Raw genomic sequence first — 12,546 nt, forward strand, 5'->3', positions numbered from 1 at the left:
GTACCTCCCCCCCCCCCCCCACCCATTCCTGTACTCAAAAGTAAACATGAATGGGGCACCAAACCACTTCTGCAGGGTCATATCTGTGCCTCCTCTTTGTGTATAAACAGGATTACATTTCCTTGATCAGAATATTGCCACACTCCTTGTGCCACCCCGTTAAATTGAATGATCTTCACTTAAAGCCAAAACATAGTTCTGGTAAGCCTGCAAAATTGTCCAATTTCGCCCAAAATGTACATGTATGCCTAAGAAATGTATGGAATAAAGCTGTAATGGCAAGATATTCACTGGGTAACGACGAAAATGCGAAGTATTAACCAAAAATGTTCACATCTCAGAACTTCCTGATCGGGGTCAGGCCAACTCGGACTCGGGGGACAACTCGGCCTCGTTTTGACTGCGGGGCCGAGTTGTCCCTCTGGATTATACAGTGTTGTACTATGGGAGCGCTTCTCGTTCTGGGTGGTTGCAGTTATGGGCCGAGTTGAAACAACGCGTGCATCAAAGAACCTCTTTGGCGCGCATGCAAAATTAATGTGTGCCTATCAAGCGCCTCTGTATAGAATATGGCGATCACGAACTGCGTATAAATTGTCAGAAATAGGGCTGAGTTGTCCCTGAGACCGAGTTATCCTGGATCCTTCTGGAATAAAAGTCGGTATACCGACTTTTACTTTTGATCTCAAAATACTCCGAAACAACTCATCATCCCGGCAAATCGCATCAGCTAGTTAAGTTTCTTGGTAGACTCTTTCGATATATTACAAGCAAATATGAAATGGTGCCAGACGGGTTCTCAAACCCTTACCAAGACTATGTTTTCACTTTAATCCTCTAGCTCATTGAATGATCTTCACTTAATACAGCGGTAATTACTTCCTCTGTTCAGCACCTCAGCAGGATTTATCTCTCCATTTCCCATTTAACTCATTCAAAAATTTTGCTGCAACTGGCATATACAATGTAGTTGCGCAGACATGCAAGTACAATCAGCTCTTGGCTCATGTAAAACTGAAATAACAAATTCCTGACAATGTAAGTCAATTTTGCTGCCACATTGGCATTTAATATAAACTTTGTCTGTTTAAAGGCAAAAAGCTGTTACTCCACTGACTTTATGAAGTATCAACACACTTTTGCCTCCCTGAAGTGATGGTACAGTATACATCTATTAGTCTTGTTGGGTTTGTTGTTTTTTTTTTTTAGTATAGCAAATCCCAATGGAAACATAGTTTGCCTTGACATTATCACTGAGAAGCCATATAACCAGATTACTTTGAACTGTGCAGATGGTTAGCAAACCTTGCACAACTGCTGGACTAAACATAAGAGATGCTTCAAGTACTTCACCATCATCTATGGCTGATAAGCTTGTACAAAAAAGATTTGTAAATCTAATGCTTGCCACATTAAATTTTATCCAAAGGACTGCAAACACAATGGTCCCCTTTTTGAGTGACATTGTTTATTCTGGTCCTAGGGGCAAAAGTTATTTTTTATTTTTATTTTATAGTGTTTCCAACTTTTGACACTTTGAATAGGATATACATTTGTATTTCATGTTCTATATATATACTAAAATCAAGAATTTCATGACCACTAGAATCTGATTGGCCACAGATCTTGGTAGCCAGTGATGCAGTGAAACAGTCACTGGTAAATTAGATGGACATGTACATTATTGGCCTTTCACACACCTGGAAAATATGTATACGAAACTGGAATACTGTTTACGCCATGTTTTGCGAGCATAATGAAAGTATTTCTTGAGTCAGGTTTGTTACATCACGGCGTGGTTGAATCGTGATCGAGAAACGTAGCACTGTAATAAGAAATACATACAGTCAACTTGGCCTAGTTGACCCCCCCCCCCCACAAGTTGAAAAATTGACTAAGTTGAAGAAAAATTCTACCCCAGATGGATATGAACATCTTGATTCTACTGTCTTAGTCAAAATTCATATAAGTCAAAGGGTTTCTCTGAACCAAGTGGATTTGACCCAAAAGAGTGCAACAACAACAACAACCAACAATAAGGAAGAATTTATATTGCGCCAAGTCCACTCTGTAAGAGTGCTTAAAGCGGATACATACTATTATTATCCCGGCCTCTGGATACATTATTTCCCGCAAACAGCCCAGGCAGTGCTCACTTTCCACTCCCTGGGGAGAATTTTAGCCAGTCACCGTTTTACAGGTGCGCACATGCTTGATCAACCCACAGACACATTCTCATCCTACCGGATACCCATTTATACTCCTGGGTGGAGAGCAGCAATGTGGACAAAGTGCCTAGCAGACAGGTAAACATGTTGGGCTTCGTGGGGCTCGAGCCCAAGAACACAAGCCATGTTCATGTGATTCAGAAACATGCGCTCTTATCCACTAGGCCACAACACCTCCACAGGTTGACTGTATTATCCCATTTTCAAGAGAAAAGTTGGTGACCACATCATTCTATTCCTGGTTAGATTAGTGCCACCCTGTAGACACCAACAGACATACTACTGTCTGACATGTCAGGAGGAGCAGCAGATATTTGTGACCCGCTACAACAAAATGGTCCTAAAGTCGCGCACGGTCGAAGCCGTCAAAATCGAGTTTGAAGTAAGAGCATCAAAATTGGTCAAAACTTACAATTTTCTGAATTTGACATATTATTAGAGTCTGACATGTCTTCTATCATCTGTCGAAATTTTGAAGCAAAATGATGAAAGGAAAGACCAAAAAATAGCGTTTTTCTGGGCCATGTTTTTTTGGCGTTTCAACGAAGCAGAAACTGGTTCGAACATTTGGAGTGAGCGCCACACATCGGCTCCGCCCCTAACAACGACCAGAGTGATCTCATTGGTCAGTTTGCTGCTTGCCGCTAACCGAAGCGTGAAGCTCGCACACTGCCCAGTCGACTGGTGCGTGCTGGCAGGGTGCGCTATGCCCAGCCGCTTCTCCTGCCATCCTGGTCACTGATTGGTTGGTGAGGAGACCGCCGACGCTGTGTTTGAATGAGCATTTCGGGGGTTGCTAGGGCTTACCTTCTATTGTTCGGAGGTGAAAACTGACTTGCGTGTGCTTTGATCGTGATTGCGTCGCAAGGAGAACTTTTAGGGCGCTATTCTCGAAACAGTGATTTCCCAGACGTATCGACATGCTCTCTTTTAAACATCGATATCTCCGGAGCTGATTGTTTTTATACGATGTGTTATATATCAATTTAAAGCAGAAAGATTAGGGATTTGTGTCATGCAATTTTCAAATAATCGACCTCGCCCGACTTTAGGATCATTTTGTTGTAGCGGGTCACATTTCGCTGTCCTCATCCCTCATCTGATGGATAGTGCCATTCTTGCATCCCTGTCTCTTTCCTGACCCCCAAATAACTCCTCTATCTTGATTAAATGAGAAAAAAAGACTTTAAGAATACATTGCTCTGCAAGCTAGTATTTAGGATATCCGCTATGAAAGCATCGACTGCCTCACCACCACCCGCAAACCAGCGATATGCTGGTTATGTTTTGCAAACCTGACTAGGTGGGGGTAAAAAAATGTCTCTCTCGAGCAAGGCATGATTCTTGACTGTGCGTACACTTCTCTCTGTAGTCCCATATGAAGCTGGTGATGCAGGTTGCATATGTATCTCACGCCTCAACTAAATGATGTGAGGCTCTTTGCGTAAGCAGCTGAGAGCAAAGAGCATACTGTAGCAGAAACTCTGGATCAAAGACCCATGAAAGGTGGACACAGTCAAGCAGGTAGTGGTCATGTTGGCATGACCGAGGAATACAAAATGTCTTGGAACACGTGTCGAGTTGGTTATGATAAGTGGGCTCCATCACATCTTGCAAGACCCAAAGAGGCGAGGAAACGGTATAACGTCCTGGATGTGCTCCACTCCAAGCAGAAACTGGAGCAGCCTCTCAAAGCCAAGTCCAAAGCCTCCATGGGGTACTGACCCAAACCTCCTCAGATCCAGGTACCTTGGACGAAGTAAAGGTGATTAAAAGGATGGTATAGTGTTGGTTGAGGTGAGGATTGAGCTTGAAACTTTTTGTAAGATACTTAGAAACTATTTTATAAGATGTTAAAGAGCATGCAATTCTAAGAGAAATTCAAAGTTTATTTGATGAAAATCGGTTTTGAAATGGCTGAGATATCTAGCTAAATCAAAGTAAAACAAAGCGATCCTAATAAAAGGTGGGTAAAACTCATGTTATCTCCCTGAAACCTCACTGGAATATCCCTAATTTAGATGCATCAATGATGTCAGCCCTGAAAATAGCATTCACTTATTAGTTAATATTCATTACCACACAGCCTGAGCTCACCATTGATACTCGTCCTCCAGTCCCATGCCTTGTAATCTATGCTGGAGAATGTCCAAACGCTCCTCTCTGAGACTCCCTCCGATTAGTTCACCTACTCCGGGAACGAGTAAGTCCACAGCTGCCGCCTATCCAGAGAAGAGGGAAAAATGCTGGTTCACACCCAATGGGGTACTAGGTTATAGGATTAGGATTATGTCTCAGAGTTAGGATTACAGTGATGCCAAGTTCAAAAAATTTTTATGAGTGAGATTTTCATGACTCGGCGTCTCGTGCGCGCGAATTAGGGGGTGTCCCCCCTCCCGTGGTAGGGAGCTTTTTTTTAAAATAATAACTCTTAAGCCCCCGTTCCACTATGCCATTCTCGCTACGATTTGACAATTTTCTCAGGTCGGGAAGGATCGGGTAAAACCTGAGCCGATCTGGACACAGTACGATGTTAGAACGCTCTAAGTACGCTGCAGTTACAACTATCACGTGCTTGCTAAGCTCTTACTACAATGATCGGGAATGAGGCATTACGATTTCTGCCGCTGCAGCTACGCTTTAGAACGATGTAGCTACGCTGTCAGTGCGATGTTGCCGATGTTATCCGATCGATGCACGCTGTATCTACGCTCTCCCCCCATTCAGAGAGCTAAAAAGTGCCCGATGTGCCCTGATGTACCCCGATTCGACTGTCGATCTGCAGTCAGTCAACTTATTAGCATGCAGAACCGACGAAGAAATATACTGTGGACCTCGAAGAGGCTTCTCAACTCACGGTTCTTTTGCAGCAATGCATTGTTATAAACAAAGACGTGCTGATTTTTCCGAGGCCTTTTCTTGATGTCCCTGCTTTTATAGTCCGTCTTCCTCCAGTTATAGATGATTTCATGTTCTTCAAAATTCTACTATGTCCTCTTCCTCCTCTTTCAGCATCATGTGCAGTCTCTCTTTCTTCGCCTTTTGGGTAGCTGCTTTGCTGCTTTCTTCTCTTCTTTTTCTTCATCTCTTCTTCTTCTTCGAAAATTACAGCTAAAATTACTTCCTGTCCTTGTGCCGATGTTACTACGCTCAGAAAGACCTTGTTACGCTCATCCCGCTGCGTTTACGCCGCCACTACGCTCTCCCCGCTGCGTTTACGCTGTCACTGCGCTCTCCCCGCTTGCCGTACGATTAAAAATATGTCAATTTTGATCGGGGAGATCGGGAAGAAATTTTGAACCGGTTCAAATCGATCTGATCTGAAAAAATGCCCGCTCCAACCCCGACTTCCACACGCTGCTGCTACGATGCTTTCGATCCCCGTACGCTCTTGCCGCTCTCTCCCGATCTGCTAGATCGGGACAGATCGGGGTCCAAATCGTGATAGTGGAACGGGGCTTTAATGATGCGATCTGGTGCATAACTATTTTCTACTTATTTTGAAAGACAAAAGGGAAATATAACTTCAATTGCAACTATCACTTTAATCCTTTGAGCTATGCTCCTTTTTTTTGGCCCAAGTTGCAGACTTCACCCGATGCGTGAGAAAAATGGGTGCCATGCGTGAAATTGTGAGACAGACCCTAAATGCTCGAGTCTCACGCAGAATGCGTGAGACTTGGTAGCTCTGGGATTAGGTACTAAAATCAGGAGGACAGTTGGACCAAGGGTGGGACATGGAACTTTTGTGGCACTCTGTCTTTGACAAGATAATGAATCATAGAATAAATCTGTAGGCCTACCACACCAAATGGCAATGACAAAACTCAAAAGTATGCAGAAATTAAGAATGCAACTTTCAACATTTCATTGTTAAATCAAGAATCTTGGGGGAAAATGCAACTTAAAAACCAGATGCTGCAGGCATTTAAATTCCTTTAGAATTACACTCAATTACACTAAAATTACTCTAAAATGCATCTTCAGCCTTCCTGCGGTGAAGTGAACTCACTGTTCTGCCATCCCCATTGTCACGGGAGTAGAATGGCTTGATCTCAGCAGGGAAGTCTGTCACAAAGACTGGGACGCCACCGCAGTGCTGGACCAGGAACCGCTCATGTTCTGTTTGCAGGTCAATGCCCCACTGGCCAGAGAGAGCACAAATTAGAATGAATCAACCAACCATTTCAAATACACAATAGTTTACAGCTAATTGCCCCCTCCCCCATAACAAACAAACAAAAAAACAAACAAGAAACAGCAGATCAACATATAACAAAACAAAACAAATCCTGGAATCAACAAATATACCAATCAAATTTTGTCAACTTGACATGCAAACATACCAGTATTACATCCTCTTTTAGTCAATCAGAGAATTACGAGTCCTGCGGCTTTTTTTTTTTTTCTTTTTTTTTTTGTGACTTCCAAAAACTGTACTAGAGCTTCAAGTACTGAATGTGAAATGATATTCAAGATATGCAAAACCCTCCCACATTTTTTTCTCAGTCCACTTGATATGTCAATCATTATTTAGTCAATGCTCAGTCTTACATATTTCACCTTATACACAAGTTCCAAAACACTCAGTGAAAACTTTGATTATTATGATCTATTTACATGCACTTAAGATTTCATAGAAACTTCTCTGCTTTTGATTAAAATGTGTTTGTGATTGATATTGACTTTTTCTTTAAATTTAGTTCATGAAGTACTTACGGATGGAGGAAACTGGAATTCATCTTGATGTCTCTCTAAAATTGAAATCGCATCAGTGTAGGACAATCTGTAAAGAACACAGTCGTCATGAAACAAGTATATTCATCATCACAGATCATAGAATCAATTCCATAATAAGATATCTTAAGAACTACTTTGTACTTAAAATGCACTGGGATCTGTCTCTTCTTTTTCTTTGTCAGTAATGTTTACCTGAAGTTTATCAGCAGACACTAGACATGGTGAAAGGCCGACTGAGAGAAATTTTGGCCATTCTTCAAGAGTTCATTTAGAAAATGTATCCCATTGCAGTCACACTATTCATACTGCATTGGTTCAACCTGCACAAGTATGATTTCATCAGCAGCAGTCCATGGCCAAGATCCCACATTGGATGCTCTTTGAAATGCATATACCTCTAAATTTTACCTGCCTGAGAGAAGTTGCTACCAAGAACGGCTATACTTACGTCTGGAATGGCTTTGCCAGAACCCGCTGGACCTCATCCTGTGGTGACAGACAGAGCAAGAGATTGACATTTCACAAACTTGATTTTCAATGACATAACAAGCCAAATAACTGCAAGACCTTTGTACCAAAACAAACAAACACACAAACAAACAAACAAACCTACCTTATATTAATGACTGGCTGAAAATCTTCAACTTCAGAGAGCACATTTATAGTACTGTTTTGTGTGCATCGGTATGATTTTAAAAGGCAGATTACATACATTTTTTTTTTCAATATGTATACCGGTATAACCGATTATTTTTCAAATCTTTCAACTGGGAATCATACCCAGCTCTTTATCAGTGCTCTTCAAAATTTCTTCAACTGCTGTACGACTGAACAGGAAGGAGAGTCAGCAATTACAGTATGTGAAACCATTTAATCTTATTTTACAGTTCTTGTCATAAATGTTTTGTTATCAAATTTTAAGTACAAATACATGAATTTGCTGAAAGAGAACTCACCAGGTGACCTTTGACATTTTGATCAGTGATATATTGCACATCTTCAGAACATCTTGTGTAGACACTATCTGCCACAGATTTCACAAACTCTTCCATAACCTGCTCTTGGTAGAGACAACAAAAAAGGAAAAAAAAAAGAGGAGAAAGTTATGTGAAGACTTTATCTCCATTGATCAAAATGTGTACTCAAATTTATATTGCATTACCCCTTTCATTTTCAAACATGATGGGATAGTGAACATATAGGATCTGAATTTAATCACTGCATAATGAAAGTGAATGAAGCCCAACTTTACCTGGGCAGCTGAATCCCTATCAATCTTTTCTTTCTTTTTTTTATAGTCTTTTTTATGTCCTTCCTCGCCCTAAAGGGGAATGAACATCAAATATATATGTGGATTAAGTGAATGCAACAAGTTTGAGGAAAATCAGACAATGTTTTCAAAAGTTATGAATTTTTAAAGTTTCAGTGCTGCCATTGCTGGATGAGAAGACTATGACATTTCATGATGTTACTGCAGGACGACGATAATTATAAAGAAAATATAAAAGAGAATTCCGCAAAATGCTTGCTTTCTGAAAGAGATAAGTCAGTGCTCTTTCATTAGCTAGAAAAGTAAAAATATGTTGAATTCTCCTTATATTGGTGCCCTGCAGTGACTTCACAAACTGTTGTAGTCTTGTCATTCAGTGATGGCAGCATCAAAACTTTAAAAATCAATAACTTTTGAATGGATTGTCAGTTTTGCCTCAAACTCTACTGATATGTTCTACTAATTTCACCTAATCCACATACATATTTCGGGTTTCATGTCCCTTTTACTGGAAATATCATGCACATCTTATTCAGCTATGAGGAACTGTGGATACAAAACATATACCTCTTTACATAGATGGCAATTAGTGATGCATTTTTACAACATAGAGGGTACAAAATGCAGGCTTTACAGTAAACTATATCTATGTATGGAATGTATGACTCTGTACCTGTGTAATATCTCTGAGGGACTGTGTGAATGCTAGCTCAGCCTCCACCATGTAGAATTCAGCCAGATGCCTTCTCGTCCTTGACTTCTCGGCTCTGAACGTCGGACCGAACGTGTATGCCTTGGAGTGTGAGCTGGAAGAGAAGGAGTTATAAAACTGAGGGCAACACGCTATCTATCACGCTGTATGACACAACCGCCTGAAAGCCACACTGTACCACACAACAGATTAAATTTTAGGGAAAAAATTACTACCAATGATAACCATTTATCATCACATCACCAACACCATCATTATCATCACCATTATCATCAGCAGCAGCAGCAGCAGAATCATCTTCATCAGCATTAGCATCATCATCATCATAATCATTAACCATCATCATCATCATCACCACCACCACTATTATCACCACCATTATCATCATAATCTAACTGGGCAGCTTTGTGATGAAAGTTGTGTGAAATACAGTGTACCATCAACATCACCATCAGTGCCATCACAAACACCATCACCAACACCAACATCATTATCATACTCTAACTGGGCAGCTTTGTGTTGAGTTGTGTGAGAGAATCATTCAGCTTGAAAAAGTCCAAAAGAGAACCAAAGCTAGCCAGTTAATGATGAAGTTGGTTGAAACTAAAAAAAAAAAAAAAACAAAAAAAAAAAAAAACAAAAACCCTCAGTATTGAGAAGTGCCATCCAAGCAGCAGAAAGAGTAAAACACTGAGAAACATCAAATCACCATGCAACAGCTTCCAGCTGGAGTTGGCCCGACACTGTTAGATGAACAGGAACTCCAAAGAAATTATCCCTCTTCGTTTCATCAATATCTCCAGGTGCCTAAAATTGAGATTCAACATAAAAAGATACTTTCATTGACACCCAAGTAGTATGTGTATCATTTGGTGGATTTTTCATTTTATAGACATCATTTTTTTTTTTTTTTTTTTTTTTTTTACTTTTCGATACTGAAAAGACCGGGAATAAATATACACAATGTGGTATAAAGAAGTAAATAATTTATCAGGGTACATATTTGTGCCTGAAGAAAGGTTGCAGTGTAGTACTTCTACTATGCAACTAATGGTCTTTTAGGAAGCTGCATAACAATGCAATCAATGAAATATCTCCTCAAAAAACAAAGTAACAGCCTCAATAAGGAAAAACCACAAATTTGACATTCTTATTACTTTGAATCTACACAAATATAACCTGTATAACTGATGCCCTTCGCTTAGGTACATGATGATACCTAATTGCTTATCATTATAACAAATGAAAAATTAAGTTGCAGCAGCAATAAAGCATAATGTTAATCTTTGCACACACGCCCGAACAAAGGTCACGGATCCAAGGGCTTATATTACCAGATAAGGCACATACTTCAAGCCCTTAGTCTCGCAGGGAATGAAGGTAAATTGAACACGGACCATGAATCATGAAATGATTATGTCAATATTAGCACAAGAAAGCATAAAAGCAAACAAGTCTGAACATGCAATGCTGGTTCACAAGTTAAAATAGTTACTGAAATACAATGACACGATACATTTGCAGCATGAAATTTTTATGAATTGCCACTGGCATTCAATGCATATAGCATTGTTAACCCGTTGAGGACGAGTCCCGAGTATACTCGGGCAAGTGTCTATGGGAAATGCGTGTTGTAGCAAAATCAAACCGTCCTCAACGGGTTAAGAACTTTCACACACTATGCATTTTGATTTCAGAATCTTGGCTCTCGCCAAATTTGCAAAATTAAAAGGCATGCAAACATTCCTCATTTCACAGTATAATGCAATCTCTGATCATTGAAAAGAAGAAATGCCTCCACAAATTATCAAACAAAATAAAACAAAACAAAAATCTCAACTGTTGCGAATCCATACACATATCCACATCAACATATTGATGTACTGGTTGGGTCACTTACCATCACGCTAAACATTTCTCCAGCACCCTCGCAGTCACTCGCAGTAAGAATCGGTGTGTGAACATTGACATAACCCTGGTCCTGAAAGAATGCGTGGACCGCCGCTGTCGCTGAGCTCCTCAGGCGGGTGAGAGCGGCAAAGGTGGCTGTTCTAGAGCGCAGGTGAGGAAACTGCCTTGTGTACTCTGCCGGGTGTCTTGCCTTAGCCTTGAATGGATATGACTGTAATCATAATTATAACAACACTCATAATTAAAATGACAATACAGTACAGTACTGAAAGATTAATTAAAACATTAAAAGACTAAAAGATTACTCTCCCAGGTAAGACAAACTTTAAAAAATTAAGTCAGTCAACCCAAATGACATATTTTGGTCCATTACAGAGAATCTTGATCTGTGACTTTTCATGGGTTTTGAGCTGGTCACCATGAATAGTCTTTCCCTCATCTTTCTATAAAAGTCCAACTTTGTTTTAGTTCTTTTGAAAATTTCTTATGTGAAATCTAAGCTTCAAATCTCCATCACCTATCAACCATCAAGAAATACACCTGTCTTTGTGGGAGATACTTACCTCAGGATTACACGGACCTGTGATGTTTACAGAGGAAGCTTGAAGTTCTACATCTTGACCTTTCGACTTGCTCTCAACTAACTGACCTTTAACTTCCACAGAGCTGCCATAGAGCTGATGCTTGCTGGAAGAACACAATAACAAAAACAACAAAAAAATTGAATGATATACCTGTAGGCATATCTGTAGGATGTATGCAACAAGTTACAATTTCCTCAGTCAGCAACTATTAGTATGTACATTGTACCAGGTATATAATCATAATACGATCAAGTACACAGATGCACAAGCTTAAATTTTTCCAAACACAGCTTCACTCCTGTAGCAGTATGGCCAAGAACTGTTGTACAAATGTATAATTGAAAACATACATTACAGTTGCAGATACTTGTTGTGAAACCCAACATCAACAAACTGAAGACAGAGGACAGTATACAGTTGTCATGCTCGGTTGTTATCATCACCTGCTGTCTTGTATGACGTGCGGCTTGGCGACGACTTGAAGGTTTCTGGAGCATGAGCCATCATTTATGTCTAAAAACATGACATCCTTGTGTACTCTTTGTCCTTTTACCCATGCCTGTTTATGAGAGAGAGAGAGAGAGGAAGAAAAACTGAGTGAAAGAACAGACCTGACCATACAAAACAAAACAAAATACTGCATTCACTCATATCCCTCTCCAAATTATCAAGTGAGAAAGGGTAGGAGCTGTGAGTTATCAAGGTCTATGGAGATGACAGGTATTGAACATCATATCATATTTCCTTCTCTTTAATGTGTGTGTGGTGGGGTGGGGGTAGTGTAAAATAGTCTGCAACCTTGCAGAAAGAACTCTTCACTGGCACTTCTCAATTATCTATGCACTTCATTAGAAATAGAAATGTCAGCATTTAGATAAAAGGAAATGTCTGACATAAAGGAATTGTGGATAGAATGTTAAATACTAGCTACCGGTACTTGGTTTCTTATAAGAAATGCTGTCATCACAGTGCAGCATTGTAGTGAATATAAGGGTTTGGTTGGAATAAATGCAATGATTGTGCTTATAATATGTCAGGTAAATATAAATTACATGCTCATCAGAAAAATCATGGCATTCGTAACACAAAGATACTGGGATT

The 12,546-nt window shown here is 40.0% G+C and overlaps 1 protein-coding gene across 1 annotated transcript; it reads right to left on the bottom strand.

Annotated features, from left to right (window-relative positions):
- Positions 1-1,060: 1,060 nt before the first annotated feature.
- LOC140234618 (asparaginyl-tRNA synthetase-like) lies at positions 1,061-10,968 on the bottom strand. Its single transcript, XM_072314645.1, has 9 exons — positions 10,851-10,968; positions 9,660-9,757; positions 8,912-9,044; positions 7,925-8,023; positions 7,417-7,454; positions 6,948-7,014; positions 6,241-6,372; positions 4,326-4,450; positions 1,061-3,977 (listed from the first exon to the last, which is right to left on the bottom strand). Exons 1-9 carry the CDS (start codon positions 10,863-10,865, stop codon positions 3,833-3,835), a joined length of 852 nt encoding a protein of 283 aa, XP_072170746.1. The 5' UTR covers positions 10,866-10,968; the 3' UTR covers positions 1,061-3,832.
- Positions 10,969-12,546: the final 1,578 nt, after the last annotated feature.

Source organism: Diadema setosum, chromosome 11 (assembly GCF_964275005.1).
Source record: "Diadema setosum chromosome 11, eeDiaSeto1, whole genome shotgun sequence".
Classification (NCBI taxonomy): Eukaryota; Metazoa; Echinodermata; class Echinoidea; order Diadematoida; family Diadematidae; genus Diadema; species Diadema setosum.